Raw genomic sequence first — 25,095 nt, 5'->3', positions numbered from 1 at the left:
TTTGTTATGAAAATGTTTTGAAACTAGTTGCTCTGTCATTCTGCATTGCTTGTAACCCTAAAAATAATTGCCTGGCATTACTGGAAGCAGAACGGTCTGACAGCCTGACTTGTGCTGCTATAGTTAAAATCTGTCAATGTTTCCATTACAAACTTGGAGGGAGGGTTTAATCTTTTTCCCATTTTAAATCATGCCTGGAAGAAATTCTAGATCAGCACTTCAAATCCAAGTATAAATCTTTGGAAGAGATTTGATATTTCTAAAAATCTTTATTTAAAAACAAACCAAAAAACCTCCAACCCTATGGCAATGAAATACTGATATTCAGTTTTGAAATGTTAAATGATCAGGAATATATTTCCTTCTTTTTGCTAATTTTCAGTTCAAATAAATTGGGCAACAAAATGTTTCTACATATCGATGTTGATTTTTATAGTGAGTGTTGCAGTTTGCTGTTTAAGGCTATTATTGCTGTATAATAAGCTTTGCAATATGCTTAATTGAAAGATTTCAAAACCTTCCTAGGGGAACACAAAAAAGATAAAGTATGTGATATAAGGTATGCCCTTTCTGCCACTCACAGTTTCATTCCAGTTTCCCAAGGTTAGCTCCAAAATTATTTCACTTCTCTTGTGTCTATAGTTTCATGGATGCTTTAAACCAAGTTAAACTGTAATACCCTCCTCTCTGCCTCCACATTCCTGTTCTCTGCCTTGTGACAGCCAAAGCTTTTGCGTAGCACAAAACCACATGCGGTGAACCAGATCAGGGAAGATAATTTTTTTTTTGGTTCAGGCTGTGACTACGCAACTCTTTGTACTAGCCCAAAGAAGAGGGTGGCACTGGGGCGGGAACAAGTGAGTCTACACTGACATCTCACTTTGTATTCCACTTTGTTTCGCCCCACCCCACGCCTTTCCTCCACAGTTCACAGGGTGGTTCTTCGCTTTGAGCTTCTCGAGCCATGGAAGCTCAGGATTTTTGCGGGGAAGGGGCTACATGCAGCCAGTTCTTTTTGTCAGTGAAAACCTTGTAGCCACAAGACTAGAACTATACTAGTTCTCTAGTATATTCATTAAAGTATTCCTCTCTTACAACACCAGAGACGTTTTCATAATACTTTCTGTAAGTGTCCTGCTACACTGCTGTTAATGCAAATCATTAAGACTGCTCAACTGCAGATTTTCTCTAGGACATTTTTATGTTCCATCAGGGTCTGATGTTGAGAACAAGAGCATTAGATACCTTGAGGACTCAATGGAAGTGCTTATGTGCTTATCTCCTTTTGAAACTTGATTTTTTTTCTGTTATAAAGAATCTTTTTCTTGTCACTCTTGAAATAATCCACAAACACTGAGATTAGTGGCAGTATGAAAGTTCTGCCAAGGCACACAGTTAATTTAAAGTCTGGTCCTTAAACTGTCTGTGATCTGTCTCTATCTTTAAAAAACCAATAGCTGTGTTGTGTGAAGTACTAAAAGCTAAAGGAGATGATACAAAAGAGGCTTGTAATTGTTTTTATATTTCTGCATAGATTAAGGAAATAGCAGAGTCTTTGTGTCTGCCACCAGAATTCATTTATGGCGTGTAATGGTCATAGTGATGTAAACTTAGTTTATACCTGCTGGAGCCTAGAGAAACAGTATCTCTTACTTCATTTTCCAATCAGATGCCACAATGAAGAGTGATAAAATTCTATGAGTAACATTCAGCAGAGCTTATATATAATTTGAGCCTGTGTCATGCATTGAGCATGCTTCAGATGGTGGTTGGGTTTATTAGAATGTGCCTGTGAATCCTGTCCCAAATGTGGTGTGAAAGCAGGTGTATTTAAAATACATGAGTAATTACGTACAGATTTAACACAGAGCTCCAAATGGTAAACAGGCTACTGTAGACTGAGCTAATATGCATGCTCTGATTGCTATCTATAGTTTACTCTAACACACTTTTTCCTTTGCAGCAGTCCATTGTACCGGCCCACCCAATGGCTCCTCCTAGTCCCAGCACCACCAGCAGTAATAACAACAGTAGTAGCAGCAGCAACTCAGGATGGGATCAATTAAGTAAAACAAACCTTTACATCAGAGCACTGCCTCCAAACACCACTGATCAGGACCTGGTAAAATTATGCCAACCGTAAGTACTATGCTTAAATATAAATTACAATGTTGTACCCTAAAAGCTGATGGTAGGTATATGGAATGAGTGTTTGGATTACGAGGGAAGAAAAACAGATTCATAGATAAAAATCCTTACATTGGCAAGTTTCAACTTCCCTAGCAATGAGAGGGAAAAGAGTTGTTTGGCACTTTGGATAAGCAAAGAAAGTTTAAATATAGTGGTGAACAGAAACAACCCATTGCTTTTAGTAAAAAACTGATCACCCATACTGCTGCCTGATGCTATTGAAATCACAGATAAATGAAGATTAACACCTGAATGTGGAACTTGCTGTTAAGAATCTGCAACAGAGGGTCTTCTCTGTTCACTGCTAAGATAATCTGTTGATGCAAACTCCTCAAATAATTGTTATGCATCACTGTAAATTATAGTGTGCATTTGAATGCTTATCCTAGTTTCAGACTAATTTATGTTGGCTCTACATTACTACACAATTATATTTATGATTAGAAATAGTCGATCCACGTAAGAATCCTCTCTAGTGTCTGGAGCTTCAGGTAGACTTGACTTAGCAGAAGGTTTTTAGGCAGTGTTGTTAACATGAGATTTTTTTGCTTATGTGAGTTTTTGGTTTTGTTTTTTAATTTTCACAGCAACACATGCATTTTAATTACTTTCAAATGTAGGTCAGATGTCAAGGGATTGTGCAATTATGTTGTTTATAGACTGTTCAAAATTGCCTTTCTTAAATGTTCTACTGAATTTTTAAAATTCTTAGTATTTCCAAAATGCATAGTGCATTTTCTGGATTATTTTGAAATCAAAAGTACTTAGCTAATTTTTCAGTACTACTTGTAAGAAAACACCCAAATATCTCTTGAATGAATGGAGAATCATTAAGATTTGTATGTAACGCTACTGTCTGAGATTCTCAAAGTAATTTTTGTGTCCAATTTAGCAGATAAGTAACTAAGAATATACAAAAATACACGTCCAAGATCACGACACAAGTTAGAAAAATAGCTAGGAAAACCTGTAAGTCTTGGATCCAAGCTTATGTGAGGCACCTTTGGTTTTGAATATTGCAAAAAATCTGGTACCTCATTTATAGAGAGGAATTTTTCTTTCTTTCTTTCTTTAAACAAAACTTGGACTTTGAGGATAGTTGTCACTTATTGGTCATCTTAGTATCATAGTAAACATAATTTGCTCTCAGGTCTTAAAAGAAAAAATATTTTCCATTTGTTCATTTTTCCAACAGCAAATGAAATCCATGTGTTTTACAGAAAAGAGGACAGATTATCAATCTGTGAAAAGATTAATTGATAAATTAAGCATTTTTACAGATTCCCATGTGATAATGACCTCTTGTCACTTGAATTTTAGTTGCAAATGCATGTTTTACCAAAGTGGGTTTTTCATTCCCATTTTTGTCTTTTGAACTGATGAAGAAACTTTGGCCTCCATGCTCATGTTAGGACAGCGTTGTGAGGTTATTTTGCACTGGAGGCACCCAGTAACTACTACTTGTACAGTCGTTACTATAGCTCCTTAATCTCTTTTTGAAGACATTTTAATCTGCGCACTCTTAATATCATCAATGCGTGAATATCCTGGAAAGAATATGTTCAATACTTTGCTGTAACTGGTCTTTTTTTCTCTTGAATAGCCAAAGATTCCAGTTGTTGTTGTGGCTGTTCAATATATAACTGTAGTTGGAATTTTGCAAATAAAGAAAAGGCAAGAACTGCAGCCATGAAGTTATTAAATCAAGTCTGATGTGAATTTACAGGCTTGGAAGGTCATGGCATCTCTTCCTGGGAGATACTTCTCTCCTAAATGTCTTACTTGAGAGGAGAGGTGAACCTGTCTCAAAATTCTTCATTTCTGCTGAGGAACAAAGTGAGGTGACCAGAAATTTTAGGCTTGAAACATCTTTCAAAAATCTATTAAGAGCCTTAGGCTTCTCTGCCAACATCGCCCCTTAGCAACTAACTTGATGCTGCAGTAAGATAGAAATGACAGTACTCTCTCCTTGTTCACAGAAGCTCAGTAATCCACTTTTGTAGGCTATGGAAAGTTTCCGATGCAAAATGTTTCCTTCCTACAAATCTGCCTAACTTCTAGGACATAGAGAGCATGATATTCTTGAAAGAGAACCTACTATGTTCATCGTTTAAGCTGACACAATACAGAACAAATGGAGAATAAAATCGTGGACCCATGGAAGTCAGTGAAGAAATTGGTGTTTGCTCTAGATCTCTGAAGTATTTTCATTAGCTCTTTCTAAATACCTAAGGTTTTACTGGGAGGCTTTAGAGTAATTTTAGCCCCTTTTCCCCATATAGTGTGGATCTTGTCATCATAAGAGGGTGTCCACTAGAGTGCTTGATGCTAAGAATGGATGAAAACGCTGCTCTGCATATTGTAGAATGACCTTGCTAGCTGGCATTAAGCAGTTTTGAGTGGATGTACAGGAAAATGCCACTGGCTTTTGTTTTGTATCTTTTGGCTGTTGTCAGATGAAAGGAGAAGCACCTGTGAGTTGAGGAAATAATGGTTGAAAAACCTCATTGTCACTATAAATGTGAGAAACATCCCATCTACACAGATTTTTCCCTCTGATCATCATGGACTTGTATCATATACACTGTGCTGAAAAGTTATTTTCAGTGATGGTTATTGTAGAGAAATATTGCTTTTAATAGAATTTCTCAGAATACAAGGTAGAGCAATCTACAGAGTTCTTGTGGGGGGGTCTGGTTATACAGTGACTTTTATTTGCTTTAGTCAGTATGTTTGCTTTAGTTCATGACAGCTGGCAGTGCTAATTTTGGCCATGTTTTTATTTTGATCAATTATTTTTGTTGAATTACTAGAGGATCAAATTATAGAAGTGTTGGGCTTGCTTTTGTGTTGTAGTACAGCTGTGCAGTATTTATGAACACAGCTAGCAAATGTTCACCTGATTCGTGGCAAAGTACTTTAATGGCAAGAGTGCAATTTGTACAGATGCATATTGGCAAAGTTGCTCTCCATGTTCATCTGCTTGGTTCTTTCTAGTCTTCTATTAGGTGAAGCTTCATCCTCTTTTCCATGATGAAAAGAGCATACTATAATTTTGTTGTGAACGCCTAGGAGTACAGCTATTTCAGACAGTATTATTGGCTTTTGTGTGGGAAATGAAGCTGCCACGTTTCTGAATAGTTCATTCAAACTTGAGCCTGCTACTCCAGTTCTGAACTGGGAAAACAAATTTCTTCATATCAGTTGTGCCAGAGGCAGAAGTGTGGAGAAGAATAAGGTGGGTATTATGTTTGTCACAAGGATGTTGTAACAGCTAACCCAGAACCAGAGCCCAGTGTTGGGGGAACACTACGTGTATCAGTCCTGGCCATAAGAGCTTTCCATCAGGTGTGTAAAGGTAGGCAAAGCAGTCAATGCAATGACCCACAGATACTATCTTTTCTGTGGGAGGCTAGACAAGAATGATCAGCTAAATAGAAGGACATGAGCAGAGGAAGGGAGAAATTAGAGTGAGGAGCTGATGAGCATGGTTTGGGGAATTCTGCAAGAAGTTGCATGACTGCTGTGCAGTTTCTTTCCCCAAATCAGGTAGTGCCATTGCATGAGATCGGTACTGAGCAAACCTTTGCCATGGAGAGCTGGTTTTACAGGGTTGCTGGAGCAGTGGTAACCTCAGCAATGCCTAATTGTACTCCCTTCCTCTGGCGTGGCTAGCAATACTTGCTTGATGTGCCTCCTTTAGCTGTTGTTCGGTTTATGAATACATTATTTAGGCTTTAATTGTGCTTTCTTAGTTGGTGCCTGTTAAACAGTCATTTCTTGTAGCTTATTTAATATCTGGATCTGAAGATGCAAGATTAAATCCATTCAGTTATTCACTGAAATTGTTGAGACTTATGTGATTAGGCGATTGGGTCTTAGGAGATCTGGCCAGGAGTCTGTAACGTGCTTTGACACGTTTTCTAGGTGCTTTCTAGACTCTCACTAAGCACTGTGCTTTGCTGTGGATGGTTCCACGTGGTTCCAAAGCCATGTGCTTTCCACTATCTTGCTTATGGTTTATTTGCTAGCCTGCAACAGCATCTGTAACACTAAATTTCTTCAGAGACCACCTTTTGTGCCACTTGCATTGTTAAATGAGGATGATGCATCAGACCCTTCATCCTCCTGATGAACCCCAGTCCCATGGTGAGATTTCAAGCTCTGAGGCTTAACCCAGGTCTTCCCCATTCAGTTCAATGTAAATCATCATGCCAGCCCACCCTTTGGTGTGCTCCCTTCCAGGCTGTTTCCTCTTGTATCAAGCTGTTCGTAGTCTAGATGGTATTTTTGAAATCTCTTTTTGGTCTGGACAGTTTCACTTAGGCCTTCCCCTATATCGCTGTATGGTTATAATGAGGGTTTTTAATGGGATTACAATTAGGAAAGCAGCTGGTTTAAAGTAACAAAGTTAGTGATGTAATTATCACGACAGACCGTTGTTCTGCAGCAGGATGGTTGGAATACAAAACCAGAACTTTGTAGTGGCTGCCTTTGCTTATGTGCGTTGGGAAACTATGTATCTTGTTGAGAGAGTATTTTAAGGATTCCTTCCTAAGTATTTAGCATCATGAACACAGGCATAGCCAAAACAAATGGCAGGCTAATAGTTGTTTTGAAACATTTGAGCCAGACCTGCTATACAGCTTTCTTGCCACAATATGGGGACTTCTGTTTTTTATAGCTGCATACTCTAATCTGTTCTTGCTTTGAGGCAAGAGCACCCAAAAGTTGTTTCAATTTCCTACTCTTAATAAAACACTTATTTTCATTGTCATATGACATCCATTAGCATATTAATGTTTCCGTGTTCTTGGCTTGCTGTGTAATTGTGACCTCTCCTTGTGTTGCCCTTTCCCATCTCATTCAAACACACTCAGGACTGAGAAGTGGTGAACTGCATCTCAGACATTTACTGTAGCAGGGAGCTGTCATTGCTGTGTTTAGTTAAGAGCAAGAAATCTACTAATTTTACTAGGCATATCTAATTAGAAAAAGCACATGCCTGGATTTTAGGAAATAGTCTGACCGTCTCTTGTATTTAATTCTTTGGGAGAATGGTCTGGGCAGGTCACTCCTGTTTAGTTGAGTCTAAGGAAGTGTCTGTAGCACGTGAATACAACCCCCTCAGATGGTGTGGTAAGGGAAAGTGGAATGGAAGATTTCAAAGCTAACTTCTCCAATTTTTAAATTTTTTTCTCTTCATTCCTCTTTATTGTCCTTTTTTTCTTGCATTTTTATTTCATGGTTTGTCAGAAATACTGCATTCATAATTATCTGGAACATGATTTCATGTCATATAATTAAGTGTGATACATCAGTGTCTGTGAAACTGTTCCCTTTAAGATCAGTATTAATGCTGATTATATTGGAGCAGAAGCCTATCTATTGTTCTCACTTTTTTTTAGGGTGGAAAGAAGTCCTCTACAAATTATTTCTTTTAGAGTTTTATGTATGCATATTTTAAAATAGTATTATTGCATACATCTCTGAATAAATAACACCAGGTTTACAGAATTTCATTTGGTTGTAGGAGGAAGTAGATTCGTTAGCAATTGATTGGTATGTGATTTGTAATGTTCAGCTCTATGTTGTGTGGTATCGGCATCATCTTTTTCTTTATTCCTTCTTCAAGGACTGTGGCATGGTTTGAGTTTGGTATAGTCTGCAGTAGATTTCCCTTAACTGCACTTTGTCATCTGGTTTTGCTCTTCAGAGCAAACATAACACCAAGAATGGTGAAGGTACGTTCCCTAGATGTAATAACTGTGCTGCGTTGACTGTGCAGGCACACGTTGGTGTGGAACACACTGCAGTGCTGCAGAGAAACACCCACAGTAACCTTGGGACCAGGATTTAGATAATCTCACTTGTGTTCTGCCCAGTTGATGCACCCAGTTTCTCAGCTAGACAAACTGCCAGAGGAGGAGTCGTATGCCAGTATGGTACGTAAACCGGCTCTGCTAGCTTCTGTCTTAGCTGATGATCTTTTAAGAGGTTGCTGTCAAAATGAAGTATCCCATTTCTACATCTGAGAAGAAATAGTATTGAGTTTTGCATGTCCCTTTTGCCAGATGCACTGGAGAGATGTAGGCCTGATAAAAAGACTGAAATGCTCCTTTTTGTTAGGGCTTGACTTCTACAGTCAGTGGCGAGGCATTTGTCCCGTATGCCATGGGAGTTGCAATTGGCCTGGAGATGTGATGTTTTGTTTAAATAGTAATTCCCTTTATTTTTTAGCAACTGCTTTCATCAGTCATGTTATGAAGCATGTAGCCTGGCATGATGTAAAGGAAGACTTTATATCTTCCCCTCAATATTTGCTCTTTAATTAGACAAAAATAAAATTTAGACAGCTCTACATTCATGATCATATTAAATCAATGCTGAAATACTCTGAGGAGTTCCAGGGTACTTTTTTTTTTTTTTTTTTTTTTTTTTACAGTAACGCTTTCTTGTAGAATGTCATTAGGGAGTCATATGTATTTTTTTGGAAATTGTAATTGAGAAAAAAGTAAAAAAAGTTGTCTTCTAGAGTCCTATCTTCTGGATGCAGACACTCTCTTGAGATGTCTTGAATTTAAAATAAATATAGTTTTAATTTTCTCTTTGCCTTTTGTGATTAAGCAAAGACTGAAGTTTTTTGAACTCTGTATTTCATTTAGCCTAACAGTAATCAGCAGTTCCCCTCAGCACGCCCTCTTAAAAAACAAGCAATCTTGAGTACAAATGCACTGCGGAACTCTGTGTCTGCATTGTGGTCACAGATGCAGGGACACAGTGATTGCACAAGCTCCGTCTCTCCCAGGAGATGAGAGTTTTGTTGCAGTGTGGGGCCAGAGGAGAGGTGATCCCGTGGAATTTCCTTTAGGAAGTGGGGGCGAGGGAGGAGAGGAGAGTGGAAGGAATGTTTCAGCCACAGCTGCTTGTAAAAGAAGCACTAGGAAAACAGATTGGTAAAAGTTACCACCATCGAAGATCTCTGTTGGAAAACAAAAAGGTGATTTGGCAGCGTGGGGCCTGTAAAATTTGTGAGCGTTTGCAAGTCTGCAGGTATTTGTTGAATGGAGATGCAACCCTTGTTCTGTATTGCAGAGCCACAGGAAAGAAATGTCCCATGGCAGCTGGTGGAATGCCTTTGATCAGGGTCCCGGTCTGAGCTTCACTGATGGCAGGGGCCCGACTCTGATGGGAAGTTGTATTAGCACAGTTATTCAATGGAATAACCAGTAATTCAGGAATATTTTGATGGGGATTTTTTAATTTCAGTGGACTACTGAAAGTGTAAACAAATACTAATTAGGCTTTTTAGAGGGTTCCATGGTGTCAACAGTGGTGCTTTCTGTTGGAGACCACTTAAGCAGGCATCTCCTTCAAAAACCAGTTCAGAATTGAATCAACTTGTAGCCCAAGTTGATTTCTGCCCCAGCATGCTTACGTTAAGCTTGCCCTTTTTTTCAAGATACCATTCAGCATGGAAAGCAGGATCAGTATTTGCAACCAGATTCTTATATCTCATGTGGTTTCACATAGCTCATAGAAATCTTGTGAAGTCTTGACTTTGTTTGCTAAAGGTTTGTTCTGCTTAGCTCTGATTTTTGTAATGTTAACTCCTTGAAATGAAAAAAATGAGCCATCTGATGTTAGTGCATTTTAAGACCAGTAATTTTTTTGTAACCTTTCAACCTTTTTTTCTCCACATTTGTTGCCAAGCTGCATTTAGGGTTGAGAAACTAACACCCACAAGTTGTATGCAACCCAGACGATAAATATGCATATTTTACTTGCAGAGTGAAAGCAGTAGCAAATATAGGTAAACAATTTAATTCAGATCTTGCTACCTCCAATGAAACTTGTGATTGAGGGAATAGGGAGAAAAATCGGGGGGGGTTATCCTTAAAAAAAAATCTCTACAAAATCTTAAGCCTTGATTCCCCAATTGTTTTCCCACAACATCTTAAATTCTACCTTGTTTTGACATTCAGAAAATGTCAGCTGCCTCAGTTCAGTTTGAGCAGTGCCTTACTCAAGACTCAGACCAACCCAGTAGAAAATTAAATTACTAAAGGGCTGCTGAGAGAAGAATTAACATTTCATCATTTAAATACCTAATCTTTGCAGATAGATGTGCAGTAACTGGGAAAAAAGTGAAATTTTAATTTGAATGTTGATAATGTTATGATACATGAACATGGAGCAAAAAACACCAGTTGAAAACAAAAAGAGAAGACTTTGATTTGGGATTTGTTTTGACATTGTTACTAGTACAAATATTCCACTTGAATAACCTGTGTGAGTTGAGTTAATCATTAACAGAATCAATTTCAGTGGAAGAAATATGTTCTAATTTGTATTCTATCCTGCCCCTTCTATTTCTTCTCATACTTCAATCTCTTACTTTCCCAAAAGAGGGAAAAACTTTTAATCTCTTGCTTTGCTGCACAGGAGAAATCCCCCGATATAAACATTGTGTGTAACTTCACTTAGGTTTTTTGATATTAATAATTACATTTATTTAATTGATCATTTTGTCTACCTTAATTGAAATATGTTAGCCCAAAATGTGTGGTCTTTTAAAATGTTTATTTTCTTTATTCTGTGCAGTTGTGTAACTTTGTATATTATCTTTAAAAGACAAAGTATAGGTCAGTGGTTTTGCCTAGGAGAACATTGTGGACTTAGGCCTTACACATTATCAATATCTCAAATACTTGTGCTGCTTTTTGGCTTAGATATCGTCACTAACAAGCTTTTACAAGTCTATCAAAATACCAGCAATTATTCTGGTGCATTAATAAGTACTTTTTCTTTCATGTCTGATTGAATGCAGTAGTGAAATAGGTGTTACGTTAATAGAAGATCTAAAACCAGGAGGAAAAAAAATACTTCATACAGGGTAACACAAATGCTGGAGAAATCTTAAATCTCTTATTTACAAACCCTAATTATCAAAAATAAAATTATCTAAACACCTGAAAAAGAGCCAAGCGACTCTACTTCTGGTTTCAGAGATTCTGCTGAAAGGGTAACTGAAGAGCTTTTGGAGGTTGGAGACTAGCAGAGTTCAGTACCTACTTTTATTTAGCATGTATGTAAAATTACCAAGAAACTGGTGTGTTAAAGACCTGGTGTGAAACAGAAATTCTTAGCTATGCCTCCAAGATGATGGCAACCTTGTCTCCTCTTTGTTTGCAGTATGCTCACTAAGGCAAGATCTTAGACCTGCAGGAGCCCACAGCTCCAATTGCCAGTATTAAATTAAAACAACTTAGTGCTCCTTTGCATGGACATAGGATTTGTGTGATAGTGAAGGCTGAGCTTTTTAGCTAGGTAACTGCACAGTGACAGATAAACTCCATGGTCTCTGGTGCTTTCTTTTGGTGGCTTGGTTTGGATTGTTTGGGGTTTTTTCTCCTTTTCAACCTGTAGCTGTGCAGTACCCCAAGGCAGAAATCTCCCCTGTCTTAAGTCTGAATACCTTGGCTGAGGTCTGGAGAAGCCATTTGGCAGAGAGGCTCTTTCCCTGCAAGGCCTGAGGGTATCAGCGTGGTGGGGTATCTAGTGGAGCTGACATAGCAGTGCATTTCCTTCCTCCTATTGCTGTTTGTAGTACTGTGATCTGAAAAGGAGTGTTTGTATATCATCTACATTTTTTTTGTTTCTCCAGAGATCCTGTATTCAACCCCCTACATTTCCCACACTTGAAGCTACTTGTTTTTATTGTGTGGTAGGCTTTGTCTTAACTTTCTTGTTGAGGCTTTTTTATATGTTGCCAAAAGTCTTTTTGCTGTATTTTGAAGATCTCAAATACTCACAGGGAAAGCGTTGTTCCACATTCCTTTTTCCAGTGGCAGTTTACAAGGGCTTCCGTGTTGCAGTACAGAGGTGCAGTACTAGGAGTGAAAGACCACTAGCCAGGACTGCTGCTGAAAATAGTCCATCATCATTCCAAGGCCTCAGCATGAATGTGCTTTCTAGTATGTAAATCAGGATAAATTCTTTTTTAACATCTTCCAAATATTTAGTGATGACATTATAAAAATATATAATAATCTGTCCCCATTTTCTGTTCTTCCCAAGTGAATGGCATGTTACTTTGTTCCATGAGAAATTCTGAAGTTTTTTTTCACCCATTTTATTAATTGCTTATTCAGTTAAATATTTGATAATTCTCTCTGAAGTCTAGGACACTCACTCTGATTTATGGAGTTTTGCAAATATCATTAAATATTTTGACAAGAGTGGCCTTCCCAAGAAGAGGGGACTGCCCTGACTCTCACTAACCAACTTTTTCCCATCTAACACTTGAACAGAGATTGAGGTGGTAGTCTAAGGAGTACAGGCTCACTGTTTTGGACAACTAAATTGTATAGAATTGATAAGGTGCAAAAAAATAGATAGGCTTCAGCAGGTCACAGAAAGGCCCAAGCTGTTAAGAGGTTCTTGGGTAGGTAGGGTAAGAAAAGTTTTTGAGTCTGATTCCTTTTTGAAAAACGGGAAAGACGTAATTTTTTTCCTCTTAAGTTTCCATTTAACCAATAAATTGTATTTTTTGAAACAATGACCTGGAGCAAACCCTGTGTTGGTCTAAATCAGTATGGAACATGGGACTTCCACTTCATTTACGGTGACTCTTTTGGTCTTTCTATCAAAGACGTTGCCTTTTTAATTGTTACTTAAAATTCATTGATCTGGTGACACTGTCTGTATTGTCAAGATAGAGCTTGCCACCTGAACTCACTTGGGTCCAAACCCCTTGCTTTATCAGAGGAGATTAGGGATTTGGACTCTTCCATAGCTGAAAGGTGAGCAGCAGTAAGACTTTACTTTCAACGGTAACTGGTTACTGACCAAGCATCCTCGTGATGTTTAGATGGTGGATATACATTTTGGAAACATTGTTAGTTTCTTTATCTCATGAGATAAAAAAAATTTAGATATCTAAAATAGAAACAGAGCAGAATGCATCTAAATATATAGCTGTAAAGCCAAATGTTCAATTCCTTATAATTGGCTTGCTATGTACTTCACAGTATACTAATAAAAACCCTTCTGAAAAAGGGATCCACTTATGTTTATATCACCACAACAAAACTAGTTACATTTTTTGCCATGAAAAAGGGGAAATTAGTTTCTGTTTCTCTGCATGAAAATTTATGAGCTCCTGTGATAGAAGATATTTCAGTGCTGTTAGGACATTTTAGCTTTCCTCTTCTTTTTGTGGTAGTTTGCATGCTTCCCCCCCTTTCCTTAAATGAAGGGGAGGGAGGCAGCTTGAAGTGCAGAGGAAAGAGTAAATTTTCATAATTCTGTATTGTCATCAGGAAGGAATATTTCTGAGGGCAGTGTTTTCTTCTGCTCATTAGTGTCCTTTCCAAACTTCTGCTTTGTTCACTGGGACAGAATTTGCAGAAATTTTAATTGTTCCTCAAGGATTTAACTGGATTTGTATTTGGACCTGGTCGGCTGGTGTTCTTCCTTCTCCAGGATCTTATAGTTGTCTTGTGCTCATGCTTGTGCCAAAGATACTTGACAGTGCTTGAGTTCAGCTTCTGCAGTGGTGGAGGAAATGAGAGGCTATTCCTCTCAAGTTGCTTTTCTCTAGTGGTGGAGGTCAACATTTGGCTGTGACAGCTCTCCTTTATTTTTCTGGCAGGCAGTCCTCTGACATTCCTATTGCTGAGATCATCCCCACTAGGGCTTTCAGAAGAACATCTGACTGGGGCTCAAATTCTTCACCTTCTGCTGTTCTGACCATATAGTATGTTACAGGAAAGGTCTCAGTCCTTTGCCATTAATAACAAATTTGCTTCTAGATACCTTTTGTTGACTCAAAGATCTATGAATTTGTAGCTTCTCCCTTTCATTGTGATTTGGTTTTGTGTTGAGGGTGTGGATTCTTTTAATCCCGAGGATAATTCAAGAGAAAAAAAAAAATCATTGAATTACTGCAGTCTGAGTCATACTTGGTCTGTGAGTTTAGTTCGCTGGCCTTCCCACACAGCATTTCCGATATTCAGTGAGCTGAGGGTATGCAGGAAAGACTGTAGAGTGACCTAGATACCGTTTAACTCTTTACTAATGAGTGGCTTTCAGATGTTGGATATAGCCATTACCTCTTTGGATTCTCAGTCCTTTTTTTTACAATAGCTGTATCCATTACATTTTCCTGCTTCTGAGGGGTTTTCATGAAAAATATTTTAAGATTTATGTTTGGCTTGGTTTAAGCATCTTGTTTAGATAAATTGATTGGAAAAATTAGTAAATGGACTATTTTAGAATCTGAAGCATGGGCAGTGAGATTCATCCTCAAGTAGAAGTTACAGCTTCTTCCATATAGTACTGTATCACTTCTAACAGAAAAGTTCATTCTGCTGCCCCCTTGCAGGCAAAGAGTCATCTCTTGATAACAAGAAAGGTCTGTAAAGCCCATAAACAATGTGACCATGGCATACAAGCTCTCCTGTTGGCATATGTTGTTGAATGTGTTCAAGAAAGGTTGTGATATAGAACTAACTTCAGTGACTTTGGGCTTGTCATGCAGTGGCTGCTGATGCTGTAGGTTTGTAAAACTGCCATGGCTGCTCCTTTTAAGAAGCTTTAAATCTAAGTCTTACTCTCTTTAATGTAGATACCATCTAGGCTTGCAGTTGATACAGCCAGTGTAGGATCCCAATTTTCTTTGAGCCCAGTTGACCCAGTCTTGAATTACCACCATGGGTTGGGTTTTCCCTCCTAGGCCAGGATTAACATTGTCTGTGTTCTTCCCTGTGAAGCCCAATGATTTCAAGTGCTTCCTCAGGCACACGAGACAAAGCATAGTCTGGGACACTGGATTTATCCTTCCATGGTGGCACTTGACATAGACATTATACAAAAGTCACTGGAGATGAGGGTCTGGGGAGTCACATTAGTTTAATCCAGCCTGAGTACATTCTACATGACAATCTGGTAGTGCGCAGTGTGCTGTGACTGCAGGGCTCTCTGCAGCTTGGTGCACGGAGTAGGGTCAACGTGCAGTGGTTCCTGAAGACATCAGCTGTATGTGACTAGCTTCTGTAGTGATGGGATCAGAACAGGGTAATGGTACTTTTAAAGAAAATGGTATATTTAAGCTACTAAAAGCAAATTTCCATATAAGTATCTATTACATTCTCTTTGCAAAACTGCAGAAATCAAACTCTGTCTCCTGTTTGCTTCAATCAATATTCAAAAGACTATCTTAAGCAGTTTGAAACTGAGGAAGTGTCACTTAATATGACCCCGAGGCATCAGCCACAAAGGTTGCACTTTAGATTTTGTGTTACAGCTTGTGATTGCTCATGTATCTACAATTTGGCAACAGATGGATAGTATTTTTTTAATGTGTAGCACTCCTCTGTCCCTATCTCAGCACTTAATACCACTGCAGATATCTTTTCAACAGAGCCATGCAGTTATAATCAATAATATGTGAGCTGATGTTTCTGCTCAATAATGTACAGCCACTTAAATGCCCTTCTGAAGTGTTTTGACCCCTGGAGAGAACTACTTTAGTACAACCATTTTCCCTATTGAAATGGAGATACTTGTTATTCAGCACAGCTGGGACTTGAGACTAGAGAAGCAGATTTAAATAGGGATAAAGTCTACATGTCGTGCTATTTAAGGGGGCAAGGCCTCTGGAAGGCTTAGCAATGATTTTGAATAATTTGTCGATTTAGTGCTGTTCTGGTATGATTGACATTAAGTTACCAGAAATTAAAGGACATCAAACTCCAATTGTACAGTTTGTTCATTATGAGGTATATGAGGTTTCATTTGTTCATTGATGTTCATTATGAGGTTCCAGTATAGAACAGCTACTGAAAGCAGGATGTTACTGTGAGTATTTCATAAAACAACCACTGTTAAAACGCAGTTCAGAGATACTGGAAGTTATTTCAGTGTGTTGGGTTTTTATCTCTTCTGCCTTCCAGACAGAAGAGAGGCAGTCAGCACTCTTCAAGATGGGGTGTTAAATTAGTGCAAGATGTACTCATAGGTATTTTTGTGTAGAAGGTATTTTCACCCAGCAGGCTAGGTCTTGGATTCATCCTGTTGTCTTTGTATTACAAAACCAGAAGGAAAATATACAAAATACGTTGACATGTTTTGAAGTTGTCAATGACAGGCATTATTCCAGCAACCAAGCATCTTCTAATGCAAGAAAAAGCATTATATTTGTGTGTGTACGTATAAGTGTGTATTTTTTTATATATGTAATGTACACAATATGTGAGACTTTTTTTTGTAGTTCAGAGCTGACAGGTGGGTCAGGGTTTAGGAAGTGCGATGTGGCTGAAAGTGCCCTTGTACTTTGGCAATCTCCAGTCTCATCGTTTTTAAGACTTTGCCAACATATTCCTTGGGGCATCATTTATTTAAACTGAGGGTGTAAGACTTGGTAAGCAACTGTCACTGGAAGTGAAATTAATCAGGCAAGAATAAACTAAAGAGTAATCTTCTGCAAATATAGCATTATAGTATTAATAGGTGTCTGTCTGTCTATCCAGATGGAGGTAGTATCACACTAACTAGGACTAGCAGCCAGAATAACACCTTTTGATTTATACTGTTCTGACTAAAACAAGGGAGAAGGGTATGGGGAAGTGTTGATAAATAATTTTATTTTCCCCTTGCCTTATCCTTAATTCATTCCCCCAAGAAAAAGAAATATGCTTGGGAAAAGTCAAAATAAAGGACAATGCATCACGTGCTGACAATGACTGAATTTGGCTTCCTTGGATGGAGAAGGAAGAATTGAAAAATAAATGGTCTTCAGATAGAGAGACTAATTTATGCTCTCAAGCTGATCTGTACTGTTTAGCACAAGGAAGAGAAAGGAGTTATGAGTAACAAGGACTGCTTGCTTAAGTCTTTGTAATTTTATTCTTTCAGGCTGTTAGTGTAGGCTCCTCAAAATTGGTGAGGCTGAAATTTGCCAAGATTTATTTGTTGGCTGTAGAAATACTGCCTTACTTTCAGATTAAAACAGCTAGCAGTGGTAAATCAGTACATGCATGTCTGCAGACCTGCCATGAGCTTGGTTTATAAACACATATTAGCATTCATCTGGTTTAATTTCTCATCTTCCCAAATCATTGTTTTAATTAGTGATCATTTCTCAGTATGAAAAAAAGATAAAAGAAATTGCTAGGCTGTAGAAATAATATTCTAGACTTGTAATTTGAACCTGTTTGTAACTTTATTATTTTGCTTGCAAATGAATTACGATTTAAAAAAACCCCTATGTATCTTTCATGGCTATGTGTGTTTCTGGGAGCCACAAGAACTATGATAAACTTACTTTCAAAGAATATTGCTTCAGTTTTTTGCTTTATTGTGCATAAAATGCAGATTTTGTTTTTTCAGTGCTTTTAACCCAGGCATGATTAGTGTCCTTCTGTAGTGTTGGTGTAAGAGAACAACAGGGTGAGACCATTTGCTTTCTTAAAATAACATGACTTTGTTCTTCCATCTTGTAGCTCTAGGAAACTGTAACACTTTCCCATATACCTGAATAGCCTTGTCAGTAGATGCACGGGAAAATTCCTGCAGAAAATGTAGGTTATCCTATGTTTTCTTGAGTAAGAATGATTGTAGTACTAAAAAGTGGATTAGCCAAGAATTCCAAATACCTTTTCATTAATTATCTCTTTTTTTTTTTTTTTTTTTAAATAAGGATTCTCCAGAGTATGCTCTGTTAAACTGGATGTTAAATGATACAGATTAGAAAGTGCAGCCTGCTTTGTGAGGCAGGAATTGAGGAGCAGATGTCTTGATTTTTGTCTAATGTTGTAGTATTTACAGGTAACTTCCTGCGTGAATGTCGTAATATATGTTAGTTGGTGTATGATAATTTATGTTAATTCTGAGATTTATTCTTTGTGACTATCAGAATAACTGCACAAATAATGTTCATATGAATGATCCTCAGTTCAGTCTTACGGTAAAACTTCCTATAATGCTTTCAGTGTAATAGTATGTAGTCATTTATATGAAGTACTATATTAGAAGTAGAATAGTAGCAAATCAGTTTCTAAACCGTACAGTCTAATTTGTGCACATCACTTCATATTCCATCCAACTGTAAAAATATTTTTCTCAAAGAACAGTGCCACAGAATTTGTCAGAAAAATGCAGAATGGTCTTTCACTAACATTGGTCATCAGACTCAGTAGAATGTTGGCAGGAAACACCTTTAATATCAGCTAGTATTTGTGTCCCTACAAACAGATGTTTGAAAACTTTAATGTAACTCCACATAGTTCACACCTTTTAAAATGCTTCACATGTGATGAGTTTTCAAATGGGTAAATAGAAAAATCTCCTAAAAGTGTAGGCAAAAATATGTTATGAAGTATTAGGTCTGCTGATCTGTTGATTTCATAAAATGTAAAGATGGTGATAAATAATTCCCTTTTCTGAAAGAACAAACACTTTGGTTAATCTGTTACTGTGTTTTGTTTTGGTTTTTTTTTTTTTTCTTCAGTTCAAGAGAAAGCAAGTTATGGTTACTTAGACAATACTTGCACTTCCAAGTGTGTCAGAGGCAAATCTGTTTGTGTTTGATAGGTTATTTATCCTTCTTAACCTATAAACTGTAAAGTAGCAAGGCTACTGAACTGATAGATAGCCTAGCAGATGGTTCAGAGATTATGCTAAATCACCTCAGTTTGTCAGAAGTTAGGTTGGGTTACTGCAGGGGCAGCGGCTGCAAGAAACACTGAATGGGATCATTTTTCTTAGTTTGTTGCTTGAAATTCCATTTTTCTTCACAGTATGTGACATCTTATGTCTTCACAGTTAAAACAGCTATGTAATCAACAAATTTAGAACCAGCATGTTAGTAGCCTGGCTTTCATGAGAATCATTAGGGTGACTAGAATCTTTAGGTATCTGTGAAATATGAAAGGTGACCTGTGCAGGGGAAGAGGCTGGCTCTGCCACTTTTGCTGCTGTTGCTGTCTCCTTGTTCAGTGTCTGGAGCTGTTGCTTTGGTCTCTCCCTACCATCAAGTTGAGTATTATTACCTTGCTAGTCTATGAAAGATTAAATGGAATTCAATGCCATGTATTTAGTAGTAAAAATCATGTTGCAGCTGAGCAAGTTTGGGCCAAGATTCAGGGCTTTGAAAAGAATCTTACCCTGAAGAGTGGGTGATGATTAATCATAGTTCTGCCAAATATCTGTATTCACATCCTCAGTGAAGCGACTGAGGCAACAGATGCCAATAAACTTTTCACAGCCTTCAGAATTTTCCTTTTTTTTTTTTTTTCTTCTTTTAAATTAACAAAAAAGCCCCCAAACAAACCCCCTAATGTAAAGATTTTATACTTAGATTTTAAATCTCTCATTATTTCAGTTCTGCCTCTGTTGTGTTTTTCTCAAAGTAGCATCAGCTGAATTCTTCTCGATGCTTGCCAGAGAAGAATGAGAGCCTTTCCCTCCAGCTCCAGAAGCTCTGTGGAGGGGAGGCTTCATGGATTATTATTTTTTTAAAATTTATTTATACTTTTCCCCTGTGTTTGTGTCATTATAGTACTGAAGAGTAACTACTTTTTCCCATATTGCAACATTCTTAACCTTATAAAGTAAAACTAAATAAACGTGCCATTACTTCTTTTTCTTTTTTTAAAACACCTCTGCTGGCAGTTGTTGGAAATCTGTTTGTTTACTATACACTAGAATGCCACATTAAGAATGCTATTTTAGTATCAGCTGTAATATGTCTTAAACGTTTAAAATACCCAGAGATACTAAAAAAAAAAAAAAAAAAAATTCCTTAGTTGTGCTAAATGAAAAGGCATTGTACAGTGGGTCATGTTTTTAAGATAATCAATTTGTTGTGCAAAAAGGAGCATGCTAATTGAAAAAACTTTGCAAAATGGCATAAAAATAGCTGTAGGAGCTAACAGGACTTTTTTCCCCTTGACTTCCAGTCAAATTCTAAGGAATGGATAGAAATTATTCACATCTCTACAAAGCAAGAGGAAGCAAACATTTCCTGATTCTAAAAATGTTTCTTCCCTATCTCCACAGCTCATCCTCAGCTAAACCAGGAAATAACTACTCTTAAGAAAAACAAAATGGGTAGCTGAAAAATAATTATCTCCAAAATCTTCTTGTTGTGTGTCACTTTGCTATTCATTGGAGTTTTGAATTCCTTGTTCTTTTTAGCTGTAAGGAGTAGTTAACATTTGTGTAGAGCCTGTGCACTATAAACCAAATACCTAGTCATAAAATACTGCTTTTTATCTGTTAAAACTAATACAGTCCAAGAAGCTAAGAAGGCCAAATTGTATATGTCCACTAATCTAAGCCTCTGCTCTTCTAAGGATGAATAACTGTAGGAGGTGATACTATATCTGGTTTTGCTATTTTGATTACTTCTTGGTTGAAATCTGGAATTGTAACCTATTGAGCTTGAAGAAGAGATTGTTTGTACCAAAGTAATACTAGTTTGTACTGTGCTGATGTTGGTAACTAAATCAACAATGATGATAGTATATGCTTTTATCCACTGATTCTTATTGAAAACACAAATACAAAAAACTTAAATGAAGCATTAAAGGTAAAGAGGTTCAAAAGAAAGCTTTCTTCATTTTGGGAGGGATTTGCAGCAGCATGTAAGACTATTGATTTGTCAGTAAAGCCAAGTATCTGTGGGATTGGTTATTTTTGGTTGTGGTTTGGTTTTGGTTTTTAGTACACAGATCCAAACTCCTCCAAAATAGTCTTTACATTAATGGACAAAATGTAATTTTAGTTATTTTGTAAAAACAAAACAGTAGTTGGCTTCCATAGTAATAAATTCTAATTTATTTGGAGGTATTATTTATCTTCCAAGTACAATAATAAAAAATGACAATGAGAACTATTTGGATATTTTGAAAATACTGTCTCTCTCTGAAGTACCAGAGTCAAAGGGACAATTAGTAAGAAAGGAACTAGCTTTATGTCAAAACCACATGACCGTTTAACAGCATGTCATCAAAGCATGTTCTAACTTTAATTTAGGTTCACAAGGAAGTCCTATTTTGCACATACCGAAAAATGTGATCCAGTGCTTGAAACAGGGCACATCTGGCTGAGTTGATTAACCCAGTGCTTGAATATCTGAAGCTAGTAAAGAGTATTTTGCTGAACCAAACAAATTAGCCAAATCTGTAACAGTTTCAAAACACAACTCATACTAAGCTAGATTGTGCATGCCCATTAACTGTCCAAATAAAAATAAGAAAGATATAACTGTAATGTTTAAATATGCAATAAAAATGATTGGTCCAGCTTTTGGTGGTGGGTACTCGTGTTCTGGTAGCAAATCTTTAAGTCTGTGATGGCCATAAAGCAACTGAGTGTTTCCAAAGAGTCTCTCAAAGAACAGCGTGTCTTCCAACAATAGAAAACAAAATATGGACAAAATGTTCTCAGCAATGTCTCCTTCTGCACTAGAGCATAGATGTGGTGAAGAAGAATTAAAAAATAGAAACCATATGGTTTGATTCTGTTCTCCAAACTCAGTGTTTTGCTGGATTGAATAAACTTCTTTATCAAGTTTTTATAAGAGAATATTTACCCGTAATTAAGTAGCAGGATTAGAGTAGGCTATCACAAGGTCTAGCAGTATTGTATGGACAATTATTTTCTGAAATTCCCCTTGCTGGGAAATTAAAAATTTGATACATGGAGAAACAAAAACTCCCTGTGTTTATCTAAGCTTAAAAGAGAGCAACAGCTTAAGGTTCAGTACACCACTTTCCCAAGATGCAGCAGAGGGTGGTAGGTGTGGGAGCCAGATAAAACCTTTTGTACTGCTCAGAAGCTGCTCTGAGCTTGGCTTTTGGATCCAGGAGAAAAGATTTCTGGGGCTGATTATGTTCCCTTGGCTGTGCTGTTGGCTTAGAAATGCCCTGAACACTGGAAGAGCAGTGAGGAATGGGAGCCAGCTGTACCAAGTAGCTCTTGCTGACAACTACGTTGACTCTTTCAGTTACAGGGAATTTCTTTGCTCCTTTTGCACTAGGTATAGAGGAACTGAGAACTGCAGCAGAGATGGGGCGTTCCCATGGACTGCTCTGGTTTCTCTTCAGGTCTTAGTTGAGTTGAATGGATTGGGTTTCCACTTACTCTACAAGTGAGATAGACTGTGGCGTGGACTTGGCTATTAAGTTCATTAGTTTCACATAAATTTTGTGAGTTGTGCTATTCAAAATAGAATACTGTGTGTTTGGGGAGGTGAGGATGGTGTCTGAAAAGTTGCACGTCACTGATTTGCAGAAGTCAGTGTTTGTAACGTGCATTTATTTAGGATCATACTGAAGACTAATATTCCATTTCAAGCAGGAATTTACTGTATGTAGAGCACATAAAGTGCCCACTGTCCATGTTGTGCACTGAATAGGGCCATGTTTGAATAAGAAAGTTATTTCTGGTTCTGATTGTTAAAAAGCTGATTTACAGACTGAGCATCTCAACCTGCATGGCTTTTTTAGTGTTGCAATTAATATTCAGAAATTTCTTTGGAAGTATTTATCCATTTTATTCTAGTTATTTATACTAGTCTAAGATTTATTTTGATGTGGATCCATTCAGCAACTGCAGTGTGTTTTAGGATTAACTGATCTGTTCTCCCACGTGACCCTCTTGCTGGATCTGTCTGTTTGTTCTGCTCTCTCTTGTCTCTGGGTCACCTGTGAGAATATTGGCTCTTTACTGAAATTCTTGTGTTCAGCCAGGTTCTCTTCCCTTTCACAATTCCACCTTATGGTGAGTTCATGTACTCAGAGCCACTTATATGTTACGAAATTCATGTCTGGTTTTACCACATGATTCTGGCTCTTAGAACTAAAGAGCATTCCATGAAGGGCGGTGATAAGATGCTAAGATGTAAAAATTAATCTAGAATAAACACAGAAGATATGCAGCATTGTTTCTGCATAGCAGAGGAGTTCTGACAGCACTACAGTAGTGCAGGGGGTAACAGCAGGATCTCCAGGAATGCTCTCTGGACTTAGGCAAAAGAGAGAGCACTGTTCATCTTCAAAACAAATTTCTGGACAGTCCAGAATGGAGGACATAAGCAGCTCTAAAAGGTAAGGGCTTTCCATGGTAGAAGAGATCCTTCTGGTGTGTTAGTGTCGGAGTCAACGTCAGATGACAGAGGAACCCTTCACAGCACAAGGGACAGTTTGGAAGTAGTGCAAAGGGAAGCACTGTGAGCATCTGGTATACCACATAGAGCTGTTGAAGACAAAGATTTGAACAATTCATTCCAGACAACCCCTATCAAGACTCTTCCTGCCCGTTCTTATTGTACCTCCCCTAATGCACACACAGATAAGTTCTTTCAACACTCAAAATATCACTTGTGGCAGAGACTTCAAGCTACTTCATTCCCCATTCTTTGTCATGCTCATGATGGCATCTTATCGCCCTCACGTTTGCAAGTATGTTTGTTATACTAGCAGATGTACAAAGGGAGAAAAATAAACAGTGATTCAGTTTGATCTGTGTACTTAGCTCTCTAAGGACCCTTTTCTTTCAGTGTCATGGAGGTCACCAAATTAGGCTTCAGAGATGTTTTAAATGTCAAAAGTATTCCTAGCTATTTGTAATAAATCTGTCAGTGTGATTATTTGCACTAGGTTTGACCATGTTGCTGAACAATGTGATTTTTAAAAACTGTATGATGATGCTTTGCTTCAAGTCTTCCACTTCAAAAGTATCCCAGACAAAGATACAGCGCTGTGTTTTGACATTAACGTTGCTTGGCAGTAGATCTGCTTAGGGCAGCTGAGTAGGTGGGGATTACCCTTTCATTTCTGTACAAAAGAGTATGTAATGGGCAGTAGTAAGCATTATCCCATTAAGTAGCAGTACTGCCTATCTTCATAATCCGACTTTTGAACAAGTTTTCTTCTTTATCAACTATCCTAATATATTTTTGTGTTGGGTGTTCTGTACTATGTGTACACTGTTACACTGGACATACCCCTTTTAATTCCGTAACTAATGCACCCTGGCAATTATTTACCCGTCTCTTTCCCAAGCCCTCTCTTCCTTAATATGTTAGTTGACATTGGTAGAAGTGCTGTATAGAAAAGAGATGCAAAGCTGAAAATGTCTTTGCATCTCCAAAGATAATTCAGACTAAAGAGAGAATGTGTTAATAGCATTAAAAAAAACAACCAACCAAAACAAACCAGCAAAAACAAACCTCTTTTTTTGCTGCTGAACATTCATTTGATGTTATTTTTGGTTGAAAAATAACCTACTTAATAAGGAACACCCAGTTGTTTGTCACCAGCCAGATTAGCAGTTATTTGTCAAGATTAGCACTTAATTTAAAAGAAAGCATATTTTTAAAAATTGCTTCAGAGGAGATAGAATGAGCAATCACCAATCATTGCAGAAGTGATTCTGCCAACCATGAGAAACATGCTCTGTCTTAGGCAGTAAGTCTCAGCAAGCATGCATTAAGGTTTTGGAGCAGAACAGTAGCCTCAGCAGGATGCCTCAGACAACTAGATGTGCGTGAACTTTGAGAGGAATGATGATATTCTGGCAAGACCTATCATAGACATCTTTGAATATAAGTTTTGTTTAGCTTTCTATATTCCTTTATGTAAGCAGGCAACACATATTAGTTTACATAGTGACTTTGATGTGTTTTATAGCTCATTGATTTCTGGTGGGTCTTGCAGTTGCACTCAGAAAATGAGCAGTTGAAGACAGGAGCTTGTGTTAACAGCAGTATTAGGACTGCAGAATTCAAGAGGAAGGAAGTAGATTTTTCTGATAGTCATCATTGAAGGAAGCACTTAAGAGGAACTGCAAGGAGTAATTTCCCCTCACCACATGAGGGGAGCAAGGAGGGGATGT

General features: G+C 37.7%; 1 protein-coding gene across 3 annotated transcripts in view; it reads left to right on the top strand.

Annotated features, from left to right (window-relative positions):
- RBMS1 (RNA binding motif single stranded interacting protein 1) overlaps positions 1-25,095 on the top strand; it is a 147,293-nt gene that overhangs the window by 78,075 nt on the left and 44,123 nt on the right. For all 3 annotated transcript variants that reach the window (XM_074910321.1, XM_074910319.1, XM_074910320.1), the window contains exon 2: positions 1,964-2,139. In XM_074910321.1, coding sequence (XP_074766422.1) covers positions 1,964-2,139 — 176 coding nt within the window. The remainder of the gene's footprint in view (positions 1-1,963; positions 2,140-25,095) is intronic.

Source organism: Athene noctua, chromosome 7 (assembly GCF_965140245.1).
Source record: "Athene noctua chromosome 7, bAthNoc1.hap1.1, whole genome shotgun sequence".
NCBI lineage: Eukaryota > Metazoa > Chordata > Aves > Strigiformes > Strigidae > Athene > Athene noctua.
Note: the sequence above shows the minus strand (reverse complement) of the source record. Positions and strands in the feature narration are given on the sequence as shown.